This window comes from Peromyscus eremicus, chromosome 15 (assembly GCF_949786415.1).
Source record: "Peromyscus eremicus chromosome 15, PerEre_H2_v1, whole genome shotgun sequence".
NCBI lineage: Eukaryota > Metazoa > Chordata > Mammalia > Rodentia > Cricetidae > Peromyscus > Peromyscus eremicus.
This window is the reverse complement of record NC_081431.1, coordinates 41,217,324-41,245,182: the sequence shown is the minus strand read 5'-3', so window position 1 is coordinate 41,245,182 and position 27,859 is coordinate 41,217,324. Positions and strand designations below refer to the sequence as shown.

The following is a 27,859-nucleotide window of genomic DNA, read 5'->3' as shown; positions in this document are numbered from 1 at the left end:
TTAAACTCCCATCAGGGAGAATTCTGAGCAGCTCCACGGATAATTTGTCCTTTTGGCGTGAGCAAAAACTGAGCAATTCGCTTACAATATCAAGGATAGAAAGGCGACCCCAGGTGGCTACATCTATCCCCTGCCAGAGTTTTCTCTACTAATAACCAGCCAGCCCCAGTTACAATTGCTTCCCAGCATAAAAAATACGTTTTCTTGGGTACGTTTCAATGGGTAAAGTGCTTGCCTTGCAAGCACTGAACTGTGGGTGGCGCAGGCCCATGATCCCGGCATTGGGGAGGTGGAGGCAGGAGGATCAGAAGTTCAAAGTCATCCTTGGCTAGATAGGGAGTCTGAAGTAAGCCCGGCCCTGAAATGTTTCAGGACCTAAGAAACCGTCTTCTGGGGTAACCTAGAAGCAGTGGGCGGAGTCAGAGCCCGGGCACCGCCCTTGCCTCGGCCCCTCCGCTCCCGCCTGCGCGCGTGCCCGCCCGCCCGCCGCGCGCACACCGGCTGCGCGGTCCCGCGCGGGGAAGGCATCCAACGGCCGTGGCGCGGACATGGAGTCGGACCCCAAGACCTCCAAGGCCAAGGCTGCGGTCGGCAGCGTCAGCCCGCTAGCGGGGCAGGCCGACCCAGGCACCCCGGGGGAGCTGGCGGCCGCGGTCGCCAAGGGCCTCGCGTCCCCGGTGCGCTCAGTGGTGGCCTCCCCGCGTCCTGTGAAGGGCAAGGCTGCTCGGCGACGGCTCCAGCTCCCGCCGGTCTCTCAGGCCGAGGCTGGCGACGAGGAGCCCCTGCTGGCGGAGCCCGAGGACCAGGAGGAGGCGCAGCCCCTGCCGCCGCTCTGCGCATCCCCGATGAGGGGCATGTGGCGCAATGAGAAGGTGGCTCTGTACTGCGATCAGGTGCTGCAGGGCTCGAAGGTGCGAAGCCGCAGAGGGACAGTTGCGGGGAGGCCGGGTCCCTCCCACCGAGGGGGAGGAAGCAAATCCGGGTCTCCAGAACAGTCTCTCGAATTCAAGGTGTACAGAATGGCCACCTTGGCCACCTTAGACCAGACGCTCAGCTCCCTCCCTATTGACTAGACTGTCATACAAAATTTTTGGTTAAAATAACACCCCCTAAAAGATGAAGCCATGGAGGGGTCATCGCTGCCTGGACACACATCTTACCTCTGTCCACACACCTCAGTGCTCACACACCTCGGTGTCCACACATCACTTTGTCCACACCCAGTTTGTTAGTTTGTATTTCGAGACAAGGTTTTTCTGTGTAGTTCTGGCTATTGTGGAACTCATTCTGTAGACCAGGCTGGCCTCCAACTAACAAAGATCCGCCTGCCTCTGCCTCCCGAGTGCTGGGATTGAAGTCGTAGAACATCACCACCCATTACCAGTTTTTAATACATCTTAGAGTTCACATACTATTAGGTACAGGTAGCAATTTGGGCCCAAACATAAAGCTAAGATGACACTAGAATTCCAAAACTGGGAGCTGGAGAGATGCTCATTGGTTAAGAACACTTGCTGCTCTCGAAGAGGACTCGAGTTTGGATCCCAGAACCCACATGGTACGTCACAAACCATCCTTAACTCCACTTCAAGGGATCCCAGATCCTCTCCTAACCTCCCAGGCACCAGGTGCACACGTGGTGGGCATGCACACATACCCGTAAAATAAAAACAAACCCACTATGTGATGGACATGATGGTTCCCCATCCGCAAGCTACATGTAGATGCGTGTTCTGTATGGAAGACCCGTTTATTTTAATTTTACTTTTTTTTTTAAAGAAGGTATGGCAGAATTTGTGTACAAGTCTATTCCTTGTAGTGATGGTTATAAAAATGTAAAACTCGGCTGAGCATAGTGACTCATGACTTTTTTTTTTTTTTGAGACTAGAATTTCCCTTACTCTGTAGCTCTAATTGTCCTAGAACTTGCTAAGTAGACCAGGCTGGCCCAGAACTCACAAAGATTCACCTGCCCCTGCCTCCCAGGTGGAGACATATGCCTGTAATCCCAGTCCTCAGGAGGCTGGAGCCTGAGAATCATGAGCTTAAGGTCAACCTAGGTTACATAGTGAGATAAAGCTAATAGAAACAGCTACAGATCTAGTTCCAGTGGTCGATCGAGCGCTTGACTACCTGGCACTAAGTAATCCAGGCTAGCCTTGAACTGGTGGTGACCGGACTGCCTGTCCCCTGCATGCTGGGAATACAGATGTGCTCAGCATGTTGGGCATGTATTGTCTGTGTTTCTCATGTTTGCGTATCTTAGAGACAGAAGAAAAGTTTAATTTTAAAAACAGCACTACCATAAAACTCAGACTGCATAAGTGACCGATTTTTTCCCGATATTGAGGATTAGAGGCCAGGTCTGCTAAAAATAAGTGCCAAGTATTTATACAAATGATTCTGTCATTGACTATGGTCTAGTGAATTATATCATAGTTTAGATTACTTAAAAAGTAGCTGACTTTAAATTTAAAAATCAGATGGGCAAATATTTACTGAGTGTTTAACCTACTCATTTTATAAAATGGAGTACAATTTCAAATTTTTATGTGCTGAATTTTTTTTTCTTTTGGTTGATTGGTTTTTGAACCAGTCTCCTGCAGTCTTGGCTGGCCTTGAACCCCAATCCTTCCGCATACACCTTCTACATGTTGGGATCACAGGCAAGGCCTCTGTTTTAAGTAGGCAATGCCGTCTTTTTTTTTTCTTTTATTTATTTTTTTAATTACATTCATGATATTCATTAATAACACTCATGATATTCATTAATTACACTCATAATATTAATTGCATTTGTGGTATTCATTGATTACATTCACAGTATTCATTCAGCAATGTCGTTTTTTAAAGTTAATCAAAACATTCCTACGAGTTTTTAACTGCTGTTGTGATCTCTAAACTCACACTCCTGATCAGTGGATTAATAAGCTGCCTTAAGACATAGCACAAGTTGAATGACTAGATCTCATTTTATTTTTTCGTATTTGACAGTTTTTGTTAAATAGAGTTGTAGTTTAAAAAAATCTATAAATTTTCCAGGTTTTTCACTGCTTAAGGAAATACTGGTTATAAAATTTTCAGGTAAAAATGTTCCTTATAGCCGGGCGGTGGTGGCGCATGCCTTTAATCCCAGCACTCGGGAGGCAAAGACAGGTGGATCTCTGTGAGTTTGAGGCTAGCCTGATCTACAGAGCGAGATCCAGGACAGGCACCAAAACTACACAGAGAAACCCTGTATCCACAAAACCTACACAGAGAAACCCTGTCTCGAAAAAAAAAAATGTTTCTTCTAAACTTCTATATATTTTTCGGTTTAAAATTTATTATCAGTGTGTATGCGTGCATGTGTGTATATGTCATACATGTGTCACAACACACATGTGGAGGTTGGGACAGCTGGTAGGAGTCACTTTTCTCCTTCTGCCTTTTGTAGGTTCTGGGAATTGAACTCAGATCTTCAGGCTTGCCTGCAAGTGTTTCTCTCCCAGGGCTGTCTCTCCAGGCTTACATCTATCATTACAGCTATGTCTTCTCTCTTGTTAGGCAGAAGATGCAGATGAAGCCATGAGTAAATACCTGTCAGAGAAGCTGAGCCTGAAGGATAAATGGCTTGGAGTCTGGAAGAGTAACCCCGACTTATTCTTTGAGAAATATGAAGAGGCCTCCATTCCTTTTGTTGGTATACTAGTCGAGGTAAATTTTACTTGCTTTGTTCTTTGAATAAAATTAGCGGTCCCTTTTATGATGGAAATGTGATTTTATTAATCTGGAACTTTAATACCCATACAAATAGTAAACAGATGAGTATTTGGAAGAAGATATAGATGAACACTGGCATACATTTACTTAGGGATAATTAATAGTGAAATGGTATCTGGTAGCATTGAACAATAATTATTAGCCCAGCTGCAATTGCCCAAATACTGTAAAAATAACAAAACTATTTCTTGCCCGGCATGAAGTCCCAGCACTAGGGAGGCAGAGACAGGCAATTAGAGGCCAGCCTGGTCGACACAGAGAGATCCAGGACAACCAGGTGACACAGAGAACCTATCTCAAAAAACAAAACAAATACAAAAACACATTTTTTGAAGAATTAGTAAGTTGGGCTTTCACAAGTGGTCTATTTTGTCCGTTTTACCCTTTTATTTATCTGAATTATATACAGATGAAGAAGGAAAGTTAGATCAGAAAACTGTTGTCAAAATTTGACCTTTTCAGTGTGACTGACCTCCAAGCCATCACCTAAACTTTGAATTCATTAAGTCCATAGGCTCACGCATTTGGTGTCATAAGTTTGAGTCCCTTAAAGATCCCTGTACAGAAATTAATATTAATTAATATTATACTAATGACTGGTACTCCAAGCGTTTCTGTTTTGGTTTTTCCAGACAGGGTTTTTCTGCGTAGCCTTGGCTGTCTGGAACTCACTCTGTAGACCAGGCTGGCCTCGAATTCTCACAGAGATCCACCTGCCTCTTTCTCCTGAATGGTGGGATTAAAGGTGTGCGCCACCACCTCCCAGCTTCTTCTTCTTTTTTTTTTTTTAACATTTTTAAAATGTTGTATGTGCATGCACACTCCTGCATGAATGCATACCGTAGTAGATGTGTGGAGGTCCAAACACAACTTTTAGGAATCGGTACTTTCCTTCCACTGTGTGGGTTCTGGGGCTCAAACTCAGAGAGTTAAGCTCATTGGCAAGTCCCTTAACCTGCTGAGCCATCTCATCAACCTAGACAGATGTTTCAAATATGTTTTGGTTACAAGAAAAACCTTGAAACTTATCACATTATGTACTACCTGAAAACAATTCAAATATATGCTGTGTGAAAAAATGAGTTGCTGACAATTTTTCAGATAAAGAATGGTGTATTTCCAGTAATAAAAATGAGAGTCTTGGGATTAGTTAAGTTTTCAAAAATACTTCAGTGATTTTGGAGATAGATAGATAGATAGATAGATAGATACATACATACATACATACATACATACATACATAGGTTTTTCGAGACAGGGTTTCTCTGTGTAGCCCTGGCTGTCCTGGAACTCATTCTGTAGACCAGGCTGGCCTCATACTCACAGAGATCCACCTGCCTCTGCCTCCCAAGTGCTGGGATTAAACACCAACAACAACTGGCTGGTTTTGAAGATATTTTTTTTTTCCGGTTTTTCGAGGCAGGGTTTCTCTGTGTAGTTTTGCGCCTTTCCTGGAACTCACTTGGTAGCCCAGGCTGGCCTCGAACTCACAGAGATCCGCCTGGCTCTGCCTCCCGAGTGCTGGGATTAAAGGCGTGCGCCACCACTGCCCGGCTTGAAGATATTTTTATCTTCAGATTTTGAGAAGTTTGTGCCTGAATCTTTTATGGTATCTCTGGACTTTTTTCACATAGATAAAGTAAGCATAAGTAGACTCTATCATTGGTGGTAAAGTGTGGGGAATTTTTTTAGTAGTATAATTTGAGGCTTTTTCTAATCAAGTCTTGTGTGGGAACTTAACATTATAACACTTTACTTCATCATATGCACACAACACACTCCTCCTAACAGGAGGCCTAGTCTCTCAGCAATTGCTCAGTGTCTTTTTCCTTAGCTTATGACTGCCCAATACTCCAACCATCTTCCATTACTGCTGAGATTCCATAGAAATGTGCACTATATGGATTAGATCTTCCTAATTTTTGACATTTTATTTATTTGTGTGTGTGTGTGTGTCTGTGTGTTTGCATACATGCCACAACAAATCAGATAACAACTTCTGGGAGTCAGTTTTGTCCTTCCTGTGTGTGGGTCTCGGGTCAAAATCATGTCATGAGGCTTGGGAGAAAGGGTGCTTCCCTCCAAGCATCTCACCAGCCCTACATTAGATTCCCAAAAGCTCTACCAAGGCCAAAGGTTTTACATGAAGTGCATATGTTCATTATTTAACTTCTTTCTTTCCTACATTTTTCTTTCTTTCTCTTTTTTCTTTTTTCTCTTCTTCTTCCTCTTCCTCTTCCTCTTCCTCCTCCTCCTCCTCCTCCTCCTCCTCCTTCTTCTTCCCCACTTCCTTCTTGACAGGGTCTCACTATATAGCTCTGGCTGGCCCAGAACTGCAAATATAGACAGGCTGGCATTGAACTTGTGGCGACCCGCCTGCCTCCGTCTCCTGAGTGTGAGATTAAAGGTGTGCACCACTATTGCACCACTATGTCTTTTTCTTTCTTATTCTAAAAATAGCAATATGGCAAATTCTATTGCTGACAGATGATGTTCTGTGTTGCTCAGGCCGTTCAAAGAAGGAGAGTCACCCCAGAGTGTAATTTTAGGCTCTCTAGCAGCAGGGAGGAACAGTTTCTGTGACCTGAATCTCGAGCCTCCGTTTCAGAAGCATATTTATTGATTGTACACAAAGGTTGTGTTTGGGCTACAACAAGTTCCTCATACCAAAGCCCCTTTGATGTGTTTTATATGTTCCTTGAAGGAAATCATCACAGCCGGCAATCTTTAGTTCTTATTGTGTGCTGTTTGCAGTATCCAATAATTCAAGACCTGCAAGTGTGCCTGGATAGTCTTGTGACCAAAGCCATGCATCAGATGGAAAACCTCCTCAGAAAAACAATTCTGTAAATCATAGAAAACAATCCCTGTTCTCTACTATACTTTCGTCAAGGTCTAGGTACCTTCAACAGACACTAATACATTCTACTGTTTCCCTAGATACAGTGAGAAACGACTGTTACCTTCTAATGTTTACTGTAGATACAATGAGGATACTAGATTCCCACTACATACTACTTTAGAATATTTTGTGACAGGATCTTGCCATATTGCTCTAGCCAGTCAAAATATATATTTATCATGCTGGTGCTCCTGTGCCAGGTTTCTGAGTGTTGGGATTCCAGGCACACACGGCATACACCAACACACCCAGCTGCTTTGGACACCTCTAGGAGCTGCTAACCTCCTTTTAAATAAAGACGAGTTTCCATTCTGTAGACCAGGATGGCCAGGAACTCATGATATAGCCAAGATAGACTTCAAACTTATAGCAATCCCCCTGCCTCAGCTTCTCAATTCTGGGATGATGGATATGACCCATCATGCCTAGCATGCTACTAGCCTTTAAATGCTAATGTCCTCTAAACATCAGAGGGACTGGATGAAATGGAAGACCAAAGAAAAGGCAGAATAGGTATTGACTGAGTCTTAACGATTTAAATTATGTGGCACTTGAGCAAGTGACTCCCTCTTGCGACCCCTTCTGAAGGTACGGCCACAGCTCAGACTGGATTGTCCAGTGCTTCCTGGGACACTTTGTTCTGAAGTCACAGGAATTTATCCCTGTTCTGAAGTCACAGGAATTTATCCCTATGGACCCCAATCTGTCATTCTTCCTAGAAGCCTGTGGTGTATATATATGTGTGTGTGTGTGTGTGTGTGTGTGTGTGTGTGTGTGTGTGTAGGGGGAGGGGGAGTGCACACTAGGGATTGTGCCAGCAATTGACCCCAGAGATTCATGCGTTTTCCGTGAACACTACTGCTGAGTTACACCTCAATTCTCTTACTATCCTTGTGTTTCTGCCGTGACAAATGACCACAAGGTTGTGTATTAAGTGTGTTAAGTTACAGATCTCGTAGCTCTGTGGATCAGAAGTGTGTGCCTCCTGCCTGACGGAGCAGACAGGGAGGTGCAGACAGATCTGCTGACTTTCCTGGAAGCAGGGAGGGGGGTCTGCTGACTCTCCTGGAAGTGGGGGGGGGATCTGCTGACTCTCCTGGAAGTGGGGGGGGGGGGTCTGCTGACTTTCCTGGAAGTGGGAGGTGGATATCTGCTGACTCTCCTAGAAGCAGGGAGCGGGGATCGGTTTCTGTGCCTTTTCCAGCCTCTAGAAGCTTTATCTGCGTTATCTGGTTTGTGGCACTTCCCTCCTCCCTCAAGTTGAACAAGAAATATCCATCTGATGTTGTATTACCGTGGACCTTTCCAGCCTGGAAGGGTTGCTCCCCTCTTAAGGGACTTGTGGGACAGGCATGACCTGGGTCATCCAGAATAACCTCTCATTTCTTCCTCCAGTATAATCTGTCTGCAAGGCCAGTTTTGCGATGATGGTAACATATTCACAGGCTCCAAAGAGTAGGGCCTGAGCATCTGTAGGGGACATTATTTTACCCACCACAGTTGGACATGGAACAAAAGAACTTGGAAACACAGTACTTCCTTCCAGAGGATCCAAGTTTGGTTCCCAGCACCCACGTTAGGCAGCTCATAACTGCCTCCGTCTCCAGCTTTAGGAGGGCTCCATCACTCCCACAGGCACCTGCACTCACATGTACACACCCTTACACATGATTTAAAGTACAAAAAGTGTGGTGATAGTTTGAATGAAAATGCTCCCCCCCCCCCCCCCCCCCCCCCGTGGGTTCATGTGTTTGAACACTTGGTCCCCAATTGGTGGCACTCTTTGGGGAGGTTATGGAGGAGGAGGAGGAGAAAGAGGAAGAGGAGCAAGAAGAGGAAGAGGAGGAGAAGGAGGAGAAAGAGGAAGAGGAGCAAGAAGAAGAAAGAAGAGGAGGAGGAGGAAGAGGAGGAGGAGGAGGGGGAAGAACATGCTGGGGATGTGTTTTGGGGGTTTAGAGCCTCATGCCAGGTCCAGTTCACTCAGCTTCCTGGGTGTGGTTGGAAATGTGATTTCTTAGCTTCCCCATCTAGCCCCCTAGTGCCGTGCCTCTCCCGCCATTATCGACTCTCTAAGTTGCCTTGGTCATGGTGTTTTATCACAGCAACAAGAAGTAGCTAATACAGATGCTCACAGCAACAGTTATGAAATTTAAAAGTTGAGGGGCTAGCAAGATGACTCCACAGGTAAGGGGCATTGCTGTGCAAGCCTGACACCTGAGTTCGAGCTTGGGAACCCAGGTAAAGTTGGAAGGAGAGCGCCAACTCCACAAAGTTATGAAGTTCAATTTATTCAACCCAAGGACTTTTTAATGTCCTTTTTGTGTTTGAATGATCTTTCTTTTACAAATGATATAATATAAACAATATTTCTTTTTTTTTTTTTTTTTTCTTTTTTTGGTTTTTCGAGACAGGGTTTCTCTGTGTAGTTCTGGTGCCTGTCCTGGATCTCACTCTGTAGACCAGTCTGGCCTCGAACTCACAGATATACGCCTGGCTCTGCCTCCCGAGTGCTGGGATTAAAGGCGTGTGCCACTACCCTCCGGCTAAACAATATTTCTTAAACATACTTTTCTAGAAAATTTTGAGAAAAAAAAAATTTAATATTGTTCTATGGAATCCAAAAGCCTAGTAACTCAAAATTAGAAAAATAGTAAATAATATGGAAGAAAGCTGTGCCTGGTAGTGCACACCTTTAATCCCAGCACCTAGGAGGAAGAGGCAGGGGAATCTCTGTGAGTTCAAGGCCAGCCAGGGTCACATAGTGAGACCTTGTCTCAAAACCTAAAAACAAACAAAAAATGCAGACGAACACATGTCTTAGGATTACTATTGCTGTGATGAAACACCTTGGCCAAAAGCAACCTGGGAAGGAAAGGGTTCATTTGGCTTACACTTCCACATCACAGTTCATCATCAAAGGAAGTCAGGACAGGAACTCCAACAGGGCAGGAACCTGGAGGCAGGAGCTGATGCAGGGGCCATGGAGGAGAGCTGCTTACTGGCTTGCTCCTCATGGCTTGCTCAGCCTGCTTTCTTATAGACCCCAGGACCACCAGCCTAGGGGTGGCCCCAACCCAATAGACTGGGCCCTCCCCCTCAATCACTAATTAAGAAAATGACTGCACAGGCTTGCCTACAGCCTAATATTATGGAGGCTTGTTCTCAGTTGAAGCTCCCACCTCTCAGATGATTCTAGCTTGTGTCAAGTTGATATAAAACTAGCTAGCACAACATGCTCTCTTTGCTAAACTTAAAAACTAATGCCTTGAAGGAGGTTCTTGAAGCCAGGTAGTGGTGATGCATGCCTATTTAATCCCAGCACTCAGGAAGCAAAGGTAGGCAGATCTATGAGCTCGAGGCCAGCCTGATCTACAGAGTGAGTTCTAGGACAGCCAGGGCTACACGGAGAAACTCTGTCTCAAAAACCAAAAACAAACCTGCCAGTATTTAATGTTTTATCTAGAATTATTCAGTATGTTGGTTGCAAGAAAAGTCCTAAGAATTTAGATGAAACACTGTGACTAGCTCATCCATGAGAATTCCTGGTGGCTTTCGTACATTGCAGTTACCTCCTGTGTGACATTTATTCTAGGTGACTTGTAAATCACACCAGAACTTGGCATCGTGTTTCAAAGTGACAGTTGCTGTGGCTGAACCCTTTTCTTCTAACATTGCGAACATCCCGAGGGACTTGGTGGACGAGGTTCTGGAGGAACTGGAGTACAGTGCCCCTCTCCTGGAAGTGTATCCAGTTGAAGGACAAGATGCAGATATCCGTGACATTGCTCTGGCCTTGGAAGTTGTAAGGTAACAGGGCTTTCTTACTGATGAAATTGAAAATTACTTTTTCCAGCAGCTCATTTCATATGTAAATTCTGCTCATATGAACACTTTATATTTATTTACTTGAGACTTGATGGATTAAATTGACCCATTCTTATTAACATAATACATTTGTAACTCTGTTAGTTACAGATTATATAAGTATTAGATGTAGGTAATAAAAAGTTTGCTCTGTTTTTATCTTGGACTTTATAAAGACTGAGCTTAGCAAAGTTATAAGCCAGATGTGGTGGTGAATTCTTTAATCAGTCAGGAGGCAGAAGCAGGTGGATTTCTGTGAGTTTGAGACCAGCTTGGTCTGTATAATGAGTTCCAGGCCATCCAGGACTACATAATGAGACTCTGTCTCAAATAAATAAGTAAATAATAAAAAAAAAAAGAAGTCTAGAAGCTAGGTGCAGTGACAGGCAACTGTGATCCTGGCTTTGGGGAGGCAGAGACAGGAAGATACAGAGTTTGGTCATCATCAGCTGCACAGGAGGCTTAGGACCAGCCTGATTTAAATGATGCCTTGTCTCAAAAAGCAAACAGATTCTAGAAATGATGAATCACTGCTATTCGTGTTTAAGCATCTGTTTAGTCTCCTTTCCGTTGTGGTAAAACACTCTGACCAAAAACAATTCAGAGGTTAAAAGGGTTGGCTGACACATCCAGGTGACAATCTGTCTTGTGAGTGAAGCCTGGACAGAGACCTAAAGGCAGACACTGTAGCTAGAGTTTTCCTGCCTGGCCCACGGTCAGGGCAAATCTCTCTCACCTGCCAGTCCCACAGCTGCTCAGACCCAACCAAGTAAACGCAGAGACTTATATTGCTTACAAACTGTATGGCCGTGGCAGGCTTCTTGCTAACTGTTCTTACAGCTTGAATTAATCCATTTCTATAAATCTATACCTCGCCACATGGCTCGTGGCTTACCGGCATCTTCACATGCTGTTTGTCATCGTGGTGGCTGGCAGTGTCTCTCTCACTCAGCCTTCCACTTCCCTGCTTTATTCTCCTCCTTGTCCCGCCTACACTTCCTGCCTAGCCAATGGCCAATCAGTGTTTTATTTATTGACTAATCAGCAACACACTTGACATACAGACCATCCCACAGCAAGACACCATGGAGGAACACTGCTTGCTGGCTCCTGAAGGCTCTTGCTGAACTAGTTTTCTTATACAGCCCAGGACGGCTAGCGCAGGGAATGTTGCTGCCCACAGTGGGCTGGGCCCTCACATCAGTTAACAATCAAGACAATTCCCCACAAACGTGCCCACAGGCCAGTCTGATCTGGGCAGTCCCTCCTCAAGTGACACTGGGCTGTGTCAAGTAGGTAGTCACAGAACCAGGACAGCATTTGAAATATGTTTGATTTCATTTAACATATGAGGACATTACCAAAAAAAAAAAACATAAAAAAAACACTAGATGTTATTGTCCACAGTGTGATTGATTGTTATACACTAACTTGGGCAGAGCTATCTATGAACAAAGGCGTATCATTACGTTTATGTTTTTCTAGTGTTACTTTGCCATACAAATTGTGTTAAATCTTGCCAATTTTCTTTGTTGAACAATGTCATAGTTCAAATTTAAAACCTGAATTTTATAATCTCACCTCCAGAAACATTATTTTCTTATCTGTAGTAACTTAAAATACAGTCCAGTCATTTAATATTTAAAGTTTGATCTCTTATTATTGGTTCATTCATGAAATATAGACTATTTCAAAATATTTTCCTCGAGAAAAGGAAGATTTGGGCTGGGGGTATAGTTCACTGATAGAGTGCTTGCCTAGCATGTGTGAGGCCATGGGTTCAACTCCTAGCACTGGAAGAAATAAGATGTGGAGAGATGAAGATGGGCGTCTTGGAGATGGCTCGGGGTGAAGGTGCTTACTGCTAACCCTGATGGGAAGCCCCATCAAAGCTGAGTTCAGCCCCTCAGACTCTTATTGGGGAAAGAGGGTACAGACTCCCCAGTTGTTCTGATTTCCAGGTGCACATTGTGGGGCATAAGTAAGAGTGCACACATTAAGTAAACATAACTTTTTAAGTTAAGATTCACAGAGAGTTTTGACATGAATTTTTTAGACGCTTCTGAACATGGTCTACATGTTGTTAGTTACTGTCTTCCTAATTTGGTTTATTGTAGGTTTTTTTATGATTTTCTTTGGAGAGACTGGGATGATGAAGAAATTTGTGAGAACTATACTGCCCTTATTGAAGAAAGAATTAATCTGTAAGTAGAGTTGAGAAAGCACTGTGCTGCTTATGAGGGAGGCGCATGTAACTGCATTGCTACTTTCCAGGTGGTGCGATATTCAGGATGGGACAATCCCCGGCCCCATTGCGCAGCGCTTCAAGAAAACTCTGGAGAAATACAAAAACAAGCGTGTTGAGCTCATCGAGTACCAGAGCAACATTAAAGAAGACCCGTCTGCGGCTGAGGCCGTCGAGTGCTGGAAGAAATACTATGAGATAGTGATGCTCTGTGGATTGTTGAAAATGTGGGAAGACTTACGCCTGCGGTAACGATCTGTTCTGTTGAAGGAGCCATAGAGGAGCACATGGTTATTCTTGTGTGGTAGCGTTTGGCCCATGGATTAGCTTGATTAAACTAGTTCAGGAAGCTGGATGTAATGGTACACATCTCCAACCCCAGCACATGGAGATGGAACCAGAAGGATCAGGAGTTAGGCCAGCCTAAGCTATGTGAGACTCTAGTTCAAAAACAACAATATCAACTAAAAATAGTAATAATAATGATGATGCCTTGGTTATGGGTTAAGCACAAAGTACAATATGAATATTGGAAAACTATTTTGATATTATCTAGTTCCCTTACATCAAACAGTAAGGTGCTTCGGAGAACCCAAAAGACAGAATCTAAGCGGGGGTGACAGGTAAATGTATGTATCTGCAGAAAAGGAAGCATCACTTCTGGCTGCTAGGAATGCTAAAAGTCAGTCTTTAGACTGATTTCCCTGATGGGAAGGAGGACATATAAAGAGAGTCAAAGGAGAAAGAATAGAGGTCAAAGGACCCAAAGGCCAATGATACAAAGATAATTTTGCTAGTTCACCTCCTTAGAAGCAAAACAACCTGTCAACTAATGATACCAAGCTCAGGGGCTCTGGAGAGACAGTTCAGCAGTTAAGAGCACTGCTGTACTGGCAGAGGACTGGGATCCAGTTCCCCACACCCATGTCAGGTGGCTCACAACTCCTGGAACTACAGGGGCAGGGGTAACACCCACTTCTGATCTCCGGCATTGCGCTCACATGCACACACTCTCTCCCACAGACACACATCTACATGTAAATAAAAACCAAATAGGGGCTGGAGAGGTGGCTCAGAGGTTAAGAGCACTGGCTGTTCTTCCAGAGGTCCTGAGTTCAATCCCCAGCAACCACATGGTGGCTCACAACCATCTATACTGAGATCTGGTGCCCTCTTCTGGCATGTAGACAGAACACTGTATGTGTAATAAATAAATCTTAAAAAAATAAAATAAAATAAAATAAAATAAAATAAACCCTTAAAAACTAAATATGTCCTGAAACTTTTTCATGCCTCCAGATCACAAGACACAACCCACCTCTGCTTTGCATTAAATCTACACAAGTAGACTATGAAATACAATCAAGATTTCTTTCCTACTGTAATGGAAAGCCAAAGTGACCGAAGCAATGGTTATTGTGGGTTGGATGTAGATTTCCCAATTTAAAGATCCCTTAAAAATGAAAACATTTAAGATGCTGGACGTGGCGGTGGCGCACACCTTTAAACCCAGCACTTGGGAGGCAGAGGCAGGCAGATCTCTGTGAGTTCGAGGCCCGCCTGGTCTACAGAGTGAGTTTCAGGACAGCCTGTTACACAGAGAAACTTGTCTTGAAAAAATCAAAAAAAGAAAAAGGGAAAAAAAGATTTAGAATGTAAGGATTTAAACATCAGTTATCTAGAAGATCTTGTGGCCAGATGTGGTGGGGCACACCTTTAATCCCAGCACTTAAGAGGCAGAGGCAGGAAGAGCTCTGTTAGTTTTAGGTAAGTCTGGTCTATGTGCAGAGTTCCAGGCAGCCAGACCTCCATAGTGAGACCCTGTTTGAAAACACCTAAATTAATTAGTAACTAAATCAAAATGGAAGCTCTCGTTAGGCTGCACTCGAGTTGCCTGTGGTTAATAAACCTTGGTGGCTTACTAAGTGAAGATAAGACAGGTTGAGCTTTTCCCATGGTAATTCACCCACAAATATTTTCTCCCGTAGAGTTCATGGACCTTTCTTTCCAAGGATTCTGAAACGCAGGAAAGGGAAGAGAGACTTTGGGAAGACTATAACACACATCGTAGCAAAGGTGATGACGACTGACATGGTAAGAACAATCTTCTTGTGTGATCCCTTCAGTGTGTGCTGCACGGCATGGAGGAAGGAGTGCCTGAAGGTGGAGTTCTTGTGTGAGTGGTGATAATGCCATGGTTCTTCCTTATACCCATCTCAGTGTTGGCATCCCGATACTAGATAAGCATAGACCGCTCTTCACAGCACCCCGGCCTTGTTGCCAGTGCAGCCCACAAGAGAGGCTGCAGTCAGGGAGACAGACGGACAGTCTTGGCTCTTCATACATCTCACAGATTTCAAGATGGAGACATGGTCAAATAAAGAGGCAGCTACAGCTACAACAACGACTAATGAATACTCTAACAGGATTGTGTACAGGGCTGTATGTCAAAGGATTTTGACAATGCTGGCTGGGAAAACCATCCCCACTGAAACCTGGCTCATATATCAAATGAATGAACTCAGGGTGGATATGTTTAGTCAGCCTCTGAACAAATACAAATTGTTCTGAGACCAAAAGTAAATATTTCTATCCAACTTGATGCTGAAATAGCATTTCACAGCCCTCTCTTTGGACTGTTCTGCTTTGCCTTGTCTCTGCACCACCCTGGCTTTCATGGTCTCTACATGCTTCCTCACTGACCTCTCAATGCCGTGTTTGTCTTTTCCTGCACTGTCTTGTCCCTGTTTATCAGTTATAACTTCATCTGTATATGTTTACAGTCCAAAACACACATCCACAGGCCAGATTGGTTCTAAGCCCAAACCTACTCCTGCCTATTACTCTTAAGCACTCCAGTGCCTGTCTGCGATTAAATTCAAGATCTTTATGCACTGGCTTGCTCATGTTCCAGAACTCTCTGTTCCAGTAAATGGTCCCAGCATTTATCTAGTTGCTAATTACAGTTTTTCAGGAGTTACTTTCGTAGTCCCAATTGCCTTCACACATACACTGTAGCCTTGTGTGGTTGGTTTTTTTGTTTTTGTTTTTTGTTTTTCTCTCTTTGGAGGCCCACTACCCAACTCCCAAATAAATACACATAGAGTTATTCTTACTAACGAATGCCTGGCCTTAGCTTGGCTTGTTTCTAGCCAGCTTCTCTAAGTTAAATTATCTCATTTCTCTTTATGTTTTGCCTCGGGGCTTTTTACCTTCCTTTGTTCTATGTATCTTTCTTTTGTTCTTACTCCATGACTGACCCCTAGCATCCTCCTCTTCTCTTTTTCTCACTTCTCGCTCTCTTCCCTAGATTTCTCCTCCTATTTATTCTCTCTCCTGTCAGAACCACATTTGTCTCTCCTGCCTAGCTATTGGCTGTTCAGCTCTTTATTAGACCAATCAGGTATTTTAGGCAGGCAAAGTAACACAGCTTCACAGAGTTAAACAAATGCAACGTAAAAGAATGCAACACATCTTTGCATCATTAAACAAATGTTCCATAGCATAAACAAATGTAACACATCTTAAACTAATATTCCACAGCCAAGCAGTGGTGGCGCACGCCTTTAATCCCAGCACTCAGGAGGCAGAGCCAGGCAGATCTCTGTGAGTTCGAGGTCAACCTGGTCAACAGAGTGAGATCCAGGACAGGCACCAAAACTACACAGAGAAAACCTGTCTTGAACCCCACCCCCACCCCACCCCCCACCCCCCCCACCCCGCCAAAAAAAAAGATAGGGTCTTGCAGTCCTACAGCCTCCTGAATGCTGGAATTCAGCATGTAGGCTCATGCCTGCTATGTGTGGCTGTCTTTTTCACTATGAATGTGTTTACCACTTTATCAGGCATGATCTTGGCACATGGTAGATGCTGGTCAACACTTTTTGTTGAATCAATAAATTAGTGTACAAGAAAATAAGGTACATATGAAAACACCAAAGAAGTCCACACAGGTCTGGACGCAACACCTAAGAGGAGAGTGTGAGAGACAAAGCTGAGTAAAAGGCTCCTCTCTGCTATGGAATCCATTTCTATTGTTTTCTCTTTTTATTTATTCTGTGGAGGAGGGGACAGGTGTGTCACAGTGTGCATGTGACGTCAGAGGACATCTTGTGAGAGTCCATTCTCTCTTTCCACCATGGGGGTCACAGGTATTGAACTTGGGTTGCCAAGCGGATGGCCAAAACACCATCCCAGAATTGTAAGCAGTAAATCTCTAAAATTAGGGTCTTGTGTTAATAAACTGGGGTGAAGGTAAGGAGTTAAGGATTCAATTGTTAGCAGTTATTTTATCTGTAGGTGAGATGAGCTAATGTTTATCTATCTGCAATATGTCCTTGGATGTTAGAGAAGTATCTCAGATGAAATACTTTTGTCCAGAGATGGCTCTGGCCAGATGTTTGCTAATGAAGATAAATACTGCTGGGGGATGTTATCCAAATACCCCAACTGTAAAGGGGAAATTGTGCCCAGTAAATGATCAACTACATTTTTAAAAGTTCTTGGGAAAAGAATCAAATGGGAAAGTCTTTGACTCTTCCAGGTAATAGCTTTTTCCATAGTCAGCTGAATTCCTACTTCAAATTTTGTATCTCACAGCATGTGAGTACATGTGTGTATGTGTCTATTTATACCTTTGTCTTCAGTAGTTCTTAGTCTAGAAATTTTTCCAGAAGTTTCTCGAAAGGTCTAACAAGATTTATTTGTTGTAGGAATTTCATAATACTGAAAAGTCATAAGCCATTATATGGGGAATTTATAATATAATGTATCTATGTATACAGTATAATATGTAACTACTATAATTTAGGCTTTAAAAATTATTGAATCAGGCCTGGTGACACAAGCTGGCAATTCTAGCTATTGAGAAGGCTTAAGTAGAGATATTGTAAGTTCAAGGACTCAGTGGGATACTGAGTGAGTTCCAAGCCAGCCTGGCCAACTTAGTATGACCCGGTCTGAAAAATTAAAGGAAAACTGGAGTGTAGCTCAGGAGAGCACTCACTTTGCAGAGGGAAATCCTGGGTTCAGTTCCCCAGTACTAAAAAGAAAAAAATAGAATTCTAAACTGCATACAGTAGGTGATGATAGGCTATACTGGAAATTAATGTATGCATAGAGAAATATTAGAAGAGAATATCTACATAAAGTTTTTTTTTTTTTTTTTGGAGCTGAGGATCAAACCCAGGGCTAGCAAGCACTCTACCACTGAGCTAAATCCCCAACCCCTACATAAAGTTTTTTAAGATAAAAATTTAAGTTAATTTTCTTTTTATAAGCTTTAAAAAATAATTTAAGTACTACTTTCATTATAAGAAACTAGACAGCTGGGTGGTGGTGGTGGCGCACACCTTTAATCCCAGCACTTGGAAGGCAGAGGCAGGTGGACCTCTGAGTTTGAGACCAGGCTGGTCTACAGAGTGAGTTGCAGGACAGCCAAGGCTACACAGAGAAACCTTATCTTGAAAAACAAACAAACAAAGAAGAAAAAAAAAAAAAGAAACAAGATACGTGATAGTAGGTGCTTTTCCAGGATATGGTTTTAATTTCCAGATTCGGTATTTGAAGTTCATTATAGCAGGGCATAATGGCACATAGCTATAATTTCAGCAATGGAGAGGCCTGACAGGAGGATTAAGAGTTCAAAGACAGCTGGGTTATACAACAAGACCCTATCTCTAAAAACATAAATGAATAAAGAGGCCGGGCATGGTGGTGTGTGTGCCGCATTAGTTGTGGTGGGACCTGGGAGAATAGAGCTGATATATGAGGTGGGACAACCTTATTCAGAGCCTCAGACAATTAATACTCTGAGGGTTAGGAAGAGTCACATAAGTAAAGTGTACAATAACAAAGACAAATCGCACATGGCAGAAACATGTTGTTCCATAGAGGCATCTAAACAAATAACAATAGCCAGCTATAATGAGTAATCTGAAGTGAATGCTCTCCTCTCTGCTACTCCTGAGAGGCATGAAAGCCAAGAACAAGTTCATGTTCTTGAAGAAACTGAAGTCACAAGACTCTTGTCTGTTTTCTTAGTTTTCTCTCAAGCACTCAGAATTCTCCTCACACAACCTGACTCCATTCTTGGACTGTGTTCCAGCAATGGTGCATGCCTTTAATCCCAGCACTCAGGAAACAAAAGTTGGAGGATCTCTGTGAGTTCAAGGCTAGGCTGGTCTACCCAGCAAGGTTCAGGTCAGCTAGGGCTACATAGTGAGATACTGTCTAAATAAATAAATAAACAAGTGGGTAAATAATGAAGTCCCTTCTCTATCCTTAATGCAGATCTTTAGTACTTTTTGTTTATAACTCTAGAATCTTCAACACACAAAAGTAACGGATTCCCCTCAATTGGAAGGTCATTCTGAGCTAAAGAAAGCAAGGCAGAGCTGTAGATGGTTCAGTAGGTGAGGGCGCTGACAACCTGGGTTTGCTCCCCAGAACACACGTGGTGGATGGAGAGAAACAACAGCCACAAGTCCTTCACACGTGTGTTTTTGTGCATGTGCGTGCGCGCGCGCACACGCACACACACACACACACACAATCAACTAAATAATTGTTAAAAAAAAAAAAAGTAGGAGTAGGCACAGTGGCACATGTCTTGATCTCAACATGAGACAGGATCTCAAGTTCCAGGATAGCCTCTGTTACTTAGAGAGACTTTGACTGAAAGAGGAAAAATAAAAAGATGCCAGCAAAGAGCAGGAAGGCGGGGAATAGGGAGAGGAGAGGAAGATGAGTCGGAGGTGACAGCAGCAGCAGACAGTAGTTGGTACATAAGAAAGCACAGCATCTGGTGTCACTTGGCTTGACTCCAGCACCCTTCTACGACCTTGAGCCATCCACTTCATGTCACTGCTTAAGCTAACACAGAATATTCAGCATGGCTTCTGGCCTGTAATCCACACCCAGCGCTTGATAGAGGAATAATCATTTGTGACTATGAAGAAAGTTTCAACACTGATTTGTTGATAGGATGGTACTCTTCACCGGATGCATACATACTATGTAGGTAAGTCTCACAGAGGAAATGAGGTGTCCAGGACGTGTATTCAGGTGGCATGCTGTTGAAGACGCACTGCTTTCCCTTTTTCTTTGCAGGTGAAGAACCTGTCTTCGGACACACTTCTCCAGCAGCATGATGATTTGAATCTGGCTTTGGACAGTTGCTACAGTGGAGATATAGTAGTTATTTTCCCAGGGGAATACCAGGCTGCCAATCTTGCTTTGCTGACCGATGACATCACTATACAGGGTTAGCAGGCGGTCCTTTGCCGCTTTCCTTACAGCACCATAGACTTGCCAAATGTGGACTAGTAAACACATTTAATCAAGCAACCGGAAACCGGAACAGCTTAGCCTTCTCACAATCCCCATGTGCCTTTTACAGCAAAGACAACGCTGCTTATGTTGGTCTCAAATCTTGGGTTCAAGTGGCCTTTCCTGAATAAGCTTTTTCTTTTTAAAGGTTTATTTATTTATTATGTATATAGTGTTCTGTCTGCATGTATGCCTGCATGCCAGAAGAGGGCACCAGATCTCATTATTGGTGGTTGTGAGCCACCATGTGGTTGCTGGGAATTGAACTTAGGACCTCTGGAAGAGCAGCCAGTGCTCTTAACCTCTGAGCCATCTCTCCAGTCCCTGACTCCCCCTGTAAGCTTTGTGACTGGCAGGAACTACATGGTGCACCAGGATACCCAGTGGTTCATCAAATTTTTCTTTTTAGTTGTGCTTGGAGTTGAACCAAGGACTTTGCACCTGCTTAGGCAAGCACTCTTCCACTGCGCTACAGCTTCAGCCAATAGTCATCACATTTGTTACACTTCTATGTATATATTTCTACCAGAATGTTTATGTCCTGTTAACTTTGAAAGAAGCGTATTCCCAGCATCTGTTGAAAAGAAAAGAATAATATTCTACCTATGAGTTTTGAAAATGCAAGCAAATCTTCACTATAACAGTATTTTACCAAACAATCTGGGTAATAAGGATTATATAAGTACTTTAAAACAGATGTCGCCTTCTTGATGCTAAATTTTGGACAACTACTTTGGGTAGAGCAAAATTATCGGTATGATTAATCCAATATTCTCTGCCAGGTGTGTGTGTGTGTGTGTGTGTGTGTGTGTGTGTGTGTGTGTGTGTGTGGAGAGAGAGAGAGAGAGAGAGAGAGAGAGAGAGAGAGAGAGAGAGAGAGAGAGAGAGTTTTAGGGTTAAGGTCTCTCCTCCCCTTCTACCATGTGAGTCCTAGGGATAGAAGTGAGATCAGCAGGCTGGGCAGCCAGTGCCTTTACCCGCTGAGCCATTGGTATGGAATTAATTATGGTTGTGAAAGCAGGTTAAGATGTAGTGCGTTTTGTGTCTTAGCATTTGTACACAGTTGGTTAGATGAAAATACATGAGATTTACAAGCGGTGTATGGTGCCTCATGCCTTTAATCCTAATACTAGGAGGCCAAGGCATGAGTTTAAAGCCAGCCTGGGCTACATAGTGAGTTCCAGAACAGTCTGGGCAAAGAGTGAGACTTTGTAATTCTGTTATATTATTATTATTAAGATAAATAACTAATGGGATGAGCATGTTGAATAACTATTGTAAGTATAGTTAGACTGATTATAAACATAGATTTCAACATCATATCATCAACATCAACCTAATAGTATTTTATAGGCGTGAGTGGGGAGGTGGTTCAGAGGTTAAAGGACTTACTGTGAAAGCATGAGGATCCTGAGGTTGCCCTGTGCCCACATAACTAGGAGTGGCAGTAGGGTACATCTGTGACCCCGGAGCTAGGGAAGTGGAGACGGATGGACCCTGGGGACTTACTAGCCAGTTAGTCTAATTGAAACAGTGAACTCATGTATAACAATAGGCCTTCTTTCAAAAGCTGAGTAGTGAGGGGAGATACTTGACCTTTACCCCCGGCCTGCACACACACAGGTGAGCACAACTGCACACAAGATGAGTCCACAAGATCACATTATAGATAGTCATTTAGTTAATAGTGCAAATATGATATATGTGATATATATATATATATATATATATATAAACTTGATGAAAAGAAACAGAAATAACACATATTATTGAATGGCTAAAGAACTTTAAAATTTGGGGTTACTAATTTGTTTTTGTCTCTGTGCATCAGGAGTTGGAAAGAGAGAAGAAATTATGATTACTTCTGAACCTTCACATGACAGTTTTGTGGTATCCAAAGCGGATAATGTGAAACTGATGCAGCTCTCTTTGATACAACAAGGGACAGTTGATGGCATTGTGGTGGTTGAGGCTGGTCACTTGACTCTGGAAAACTGCTTGTTGAAATGTGAAGGCACAGGAGTGTGCGTTCTTACAGGGGCTTCATTGACAATCACAGGCAGTGAAATCACTGGTGCCCAGGTATTTCCTTCTGTAAACAGTAGAGCGTTATATGACTGTAAGTAATAATTTGGAGTGATCTTAACTGGAAACAGAAGATAACAATTGTGCACATGTTTGGGTGTGTGGGTGTGGGTGTATACATCTCATGGAATGTGTGGAGATCAGGGACAACCTTGGGTATGAGTCCTTGCCTTCTACCTTGTTTGAAACAGGATGTCTGTAATTAAAATTGTCTTGTTTTTATTATTATCATTTGTGTGCATGCGTGTATGTGTGTGTGTGTGTGTGTATGTGTGTGCGCACAAGCTCAAGCTGTGCGTGCTTTGTGCAAGTACACACATATATCAGTTTTCAGTAGTTGGTTCTCCCGTTCTACAGTGGGCTCTGGGCAATGCTGTTCACTACTGCCGTACCCACCAGGCTAGCTGCCTTGTAAGCATCCAGGGCAGTGGTTCTCAACCTGTGGGTCCTCAACCCCATGGAGTCAAATATCAGATATTTATTTACATTATGATTCATAACAGTAGCAGAATTACAGTTATGAAGTAGCAGTGAAAATAATTTTACAGTTGGGGTCACCACAATGAGAGGAACTGTATTCAAGGGTCACAACATTAGGAAGGTTGAGACCCAGGGCTCTAGAATTTCTCCTCTCTGCCTCCAGGATCACCCTAGAAGTGCTGGAAGCTTACATGCCCAGCTTCCCCATCAGTTCCCATGGATTGGATTTAGGCTTTCGTGCTTACACAAGCGTTTTTCCCCACAGTCCCCACACACTAAACTAACTCATCTTGGTAAGTGGGGAGAGACACAGGACTAGAGATGCCTCATGGCTAAGAGCACACTGCTCTGTCTCCCAGAGGATGTGAATTCAGCTCCTCTGCAGAACCCACTTCCGGTGGCTCACAAGCACCTATACCTCCAGCTCCAGGTGACCTGTCGCCGCCTTCTGTATTCTGTGAGCACCTGCATTAGCATAAGTGTGTGTGTACACATAAACATGCATGATTAGAAATAAACCTTTTTTTAAAAGTGGGAGGTACGTCAGGCATGGTGGTATACACTTGTAATTTCTGCTCCCAGGAGGTGGACATCACTTGTAACTTGTTTGCTTTGTGTTTCAGGGTGCTGGTGTTGAACTGTATCCTGGGAGCATAGCCATTTTGGAAGGGAATGAGATTCATCACTGTAATAATCTCAGAACCAGTGACAGTTCCAGAAGCACCTTGGGTGGCGTTAACATGAAGGTATTGTCTTAGTACTTTTTGTTTTGTTTTGAGACAGGTAGCCCTGCTAGCCTGGAACCCTATGTAGACCAGGCTGGCCTTGAACTCACAGAGCTCCACCTGCCTCTGCCTCCTGAGTGCTGGGGTTAAAGGCGTGCCTTAGTTCTTACTGGAGAATTAGTCTAAGAGTTTTAGAGAGGTCAGGTCTTCGTTTCCTTTGCTGTTGCTGTGATAAAATACTCTTGACAAAAGCAACTCCAGAGAGAAAGTGTTTATTTAGCTCACAGTTCAAGGATACAGTCGAGGTGTGTGTGTGTGTGTGTGTGTGTGTGTGTGTGTGTGTGTGTGTGTGTGTGATCAAAGCTGCCGCAGGGTGAAAGCAGTAGGAGCCACAGACAGTTGGTCACATTGCATACACAATCACAAGTAGGTGAATGCTTGTGTTCAGCTCAATTTCTCCTTCTTATGAAGTCTAGTACCTAACCCCAGGGAATGGTCCCACCTTTTAGGATGGATCTTCCCACCTCAAGTAACCCAATCAGTATAATCCCTTACTGGCATATTCAGAGGCTAAATGATCCCTCATTGGTATGTCTGGAGGCTTGGTAATTCTGTCAAATTGAAAAGTAATACTATCACAAGTACTAAGATAGTAATAATCTTGTTCAAATGCTATTTCTATTTTAAAAGGAATCAGACACATAATAAAATAAAGTAAAGGGCCGGGCGGTGGTAGCGCATGCCTTTAATCCCAGCACTCGGGAGGCAGAGGCAGGCGGATCTCTGTGAGTTCGAGGCCAGCCTGGGCTACAGAGTGAGTTCCAGGAAAGGCACAAAGCCACACAGAGAAACCCTGTCTCAAAAAACAAAAAACAAACAAACAGACGAAAATATAGTAAAGGATAGCTGATGGGAAACAAGCCTGTCCCTGCACACATTCCCACCCCCAGTGAGACTGAACTCAGCTGTTAGGCATACTAGTCAGCACTCCACTGAGTATGTCCCCATCATATTTTGAGACAGTTGCCCTGGCTGGCCTGGGATTCTATAGTCTAATCAGCCCGCAAATTACAGACCTCCTGCCTCAGCCTTCTGAGTAACTGGGCCCAGTAATTTTGAATATGAGAAAGTAGGTGGACTTCGTTCTCATATAATAGATTTTTCATTGGCTAGATTTATAACACATTTTAGAAAGTAAAGCAAATAAGAGTATTGTGGGCAGGCTTGTAATCCTAGCATTTAGAAAGTAGAGACAGGTCAGAAGTTCAAGATCATCTTTAGCTACATAATGGGGCCAACCTGGGTTATATATATGAGATTGTCTCAACTCCCCCACTACAAAGCAAACTAACAGAATAATATGTTAAGAAGCATTTTTGAGGTGAAATATAGTATGCATTCCTATAAATCCCAACCCCCAAGACTGCTGTGAATTCCAGGCCTGCCTGAATAATACAATGACTAACAGGCTAGTCAGAGGTATATGATGAGACCCTTTCTTGGAAAGAAAAAAGGGAGGAGAAGGAAGGAGGGAAAAGAATAGAGGAGGGAAAAAGGAAATAAAGGCCACTCTTGGCCAGCTACGGTGACACACACCTTTAATCCCATTACTCTTGGTGCAGAGGCAGGTGGGTCTCTGTTAGCTGGGAGCCATCCTGGTCTACCAGTGAGTTCCAAATTAGCTGAGGCTACACAGTGAGACTTTGTCTCAAGAAAAAAGTCAGATTTGGGTTTTCAGAGTCAGTCTGCAGCAGACCACCCTTCCCACCAATGCCCTAGCATGGTTTCAACATTAGATAACTGATTGATAAGGAAAAAGGGTACATGGGAGATGGATTTGGAAATGCCCCATTTATCTTCATTCTTTAAGTTTTATGACCATTGGTGTTTTGCCTGTATGTATATCTGTGTGAAGGTGTCAAAAACCCTGAAACGGGAGTTACAGACATGTGTAAGCTGCCATGTGGGTGCTGGAAATTGAACCTGGGTCCTCTGGAAGAGCAACCAGTGCTCTTAACCACTGAGCCATCTCTCTAGCTCCATTTTTTCTGTTCTTTTTTTTTTTAAAGATTTATTTATTAATTATGTATACAATGTTCTGCCTGCGTGTACGTCTGCAAGCCAGAAGAGGGTACCAGATCTCATTATAGATGGTTGTGAGCCACCATGTGGTTGCTGGGAATTGAACTCAGGACCTCTGGAAGAACAGCCAGTGCTCTTAACCTCTGAGCCATCTCTCCAGTCCCCATTTTTTCTGTTCTTAAAGTAATTTTCAGTTGTTCAAAAATATTAGCTTGTATCAGGCTCACTCTTAACCACGCTTGCGGAGGTTACACCCTAGTTACCAATTCAGTAGGTGTGGAGTGAAGCCTGAAAATTGGTTGTCAGTTTCCATAGTGACGCTGAAATTGCTGGTCACTCACTGAAACATAACCCACTGCTCAGTGACCATAGAACAGCATAGTGCTGACATCTCGTGGTGGCTGGCTGGAACTGCAGCATCCTGCCAGAAAGCAGAGGCAGGATTGCAAAGTACATAGCAAACAAAATTGAACAAAACCCCTGCAGATCCACATTGTGATGTATTAAACTAGATCCCTTCCAGGTTCCCTGTGTAATATCCTCATGTTAACCTGAAAGAAACGAGTGAATATACTCCATTATTATCATTGTTCTTCAAAGAAATGATTAAAGAGCATTCTACTTAAGGGCAGCCTGTCTTTATGAAGTCATGCTGTTTCATTGACCTATTTATTGTATTTCTCCCGTTATCTGAATTCATTTTCCTGTTTTATCATGTTGTAGATGTTAACAGGCTGCACCTCTATCTAGAATTACTTGTATCATTAAAAAGTATAATACACATTTGTAGTAAAGTTGATGAATTCGAGGAACACTCATTTGTTTGACACTAACTCTCGTAGCTTTAAAAACCCTGTGACTCCAGAGTAAATCCCAGTGCGATTACATTTGTTAGTTCTTGTTTTCTTTGTATCAGAATTACTGACCAGCTGATCTCCTCAAATAATTTAACAGGTTCTTCCAGCACCCAAATTGAAGATGACTAACAATCACATCTACAACAACAATGGCTATGGAGTGAGCATTCTCCAGCCGTCGGAACAGTTCTTTATTGTAGCGGAAGCAGCTCTCAACAAAGGGGCTGCTTCAGGGGATAAGAAAGATGACAAAATGCTCTCCAAAGTCATGCAAACGCTGAATGTGGAAATGAACAACAACAGGATAGAATCCAACTTGAAGGGGGACATTAGGATAGTCACAGGCTGAAGCATCTGCATAGGTGTGCTCATAGTTTACAGTTCAGGAGTGTAATAAATGATTCTTTTGTCTTGTGGGAACTGTAGTTTAAAGTTAAAGATTAAAATATTTAAATGCTTTCACTGAATTATTTGTCTTAGTGTATTATCTAAGATACTATAGCAACATTAAGCTATGAGTCATATGCCATAGAATTTACTCTTTAGCTAAATGTGTAGCTGAGGGGCTGGGGATGTAGCCGGGCAGGTAAAGTGCTGGCCTAGCATGCATAAAGCCCCGGGTTTCATCAGCAGCACCACAAACCTGCATGGTAGTGTGTGCCTATAATCCCGGTCTTAGATGTGAACTAGGACAAGCAGGAAGTTCAACCAGGAAGTAAATGCTAATTACTGCAATTTAATCATCACAAGATATATATATATCTTCAGTTGTCACAGATCACTACAGAGTTATATAGTTTTTTTATACACACACACACATCCAGTTGTCACAGTATACGACAGAGTTATATACAGTTAGTAAGTGAGAGTTTAAAATCAATCAATAAAAGAGGAAACATTAAGGAAATGAGGTAAGGTCTTTTAATTGTCCAACACATTGAAAGGAAATGTGCTGACATTTTCTCATGTGGAAGTTACATAATTTGATAGTTCCTAATAAGTTCCTATTAGTAACCTATTTCTAACTTGATATATGTTATACAAAAGTTTTCCCTGTTCAATATTCCAGCAAACTGCAAAAATACATATTTTCTTATATTAAAAACTGGAAGTTGTGCGCCCCCCCTTCACCCGTTGCCGCCTGCAGCAGGGAGGAGAGCAGGCCCTGCACCTCCCTGTGCAGCATAATAAAGCTGACATATTGGCAGGGCATGGGCGAGGCAGCCCTGAGGGCATGAGTATGGAAGAGGTGGCCCTGCCCCACCCTCATCTGACAAGTGATGGTGTGGGCAAGGGAAAGTTGCCCTCCCCCTCCTTGGCCCTCACCACCTGTAGCAGGCAGGAGAGCTGGCCTCCAGGACGTGAGAGATGGAGAACTGCTCCTGCCCCTCACCAGCTGCACTTGGGAGAGTGGGCCCTGCACCTAGCCTGGGCAACATAGCAGGGCTACACCTGGTACTGTGGACTGACGTGGGTGAGCTGCCCCGTGAGGGCCTGAGAGCAAGAGAACTGGACCCACCCATTGTTG

General features: G+C 43.3%; 1 protein-coding gene across 2 annotated transcripts; it reads left to right on the top strand.

The window, feature by feature from the left end:
* Nucleotides 1-509: 509 nt before the first annotated feature.
* Nucleotides 510-26,798, top strand: Shcbp1l (SHC binding and spindle associated 1 like). 2 transcript variants are annotated; one of them, XM_059280263.1, is made up of 10 exons: nucleotides 510-911; nucleotides 3,547-3,696; nucleotides 10,257-10,471; nucleotides 12,646-12,732; nucleotides 12,803-13,021; nucleotides 14,762-14,867; nucleotides 19,884-20,037; nucleotides 21,934-22,184; nucleotides 23,291-23,413; nucleotides 26,429-26,798. In XM_059280263.1, exons 1-10 carry the CDS (start codon nucleotides 549-551, stop codon nucleotides 26,678-26,680), a joined length of 1,920 nt encoding a protein of 639 aa, XP_059136246.1. In that variant the 5' UTR covers nucleotides 510-548; the 3' UTR covers nucleotides 26,681-26,798. The 2 variants fall into 2 exon arrangements, with proteins under 2 accessions (XP_059136246.1, XP_059136247.1); XM_059280264.1 differs by lacking the exon at nucleotides 12,803-13,021.
* Nucleotides 26,799-27,859: the final 1,061 nt, after the last annotated feature.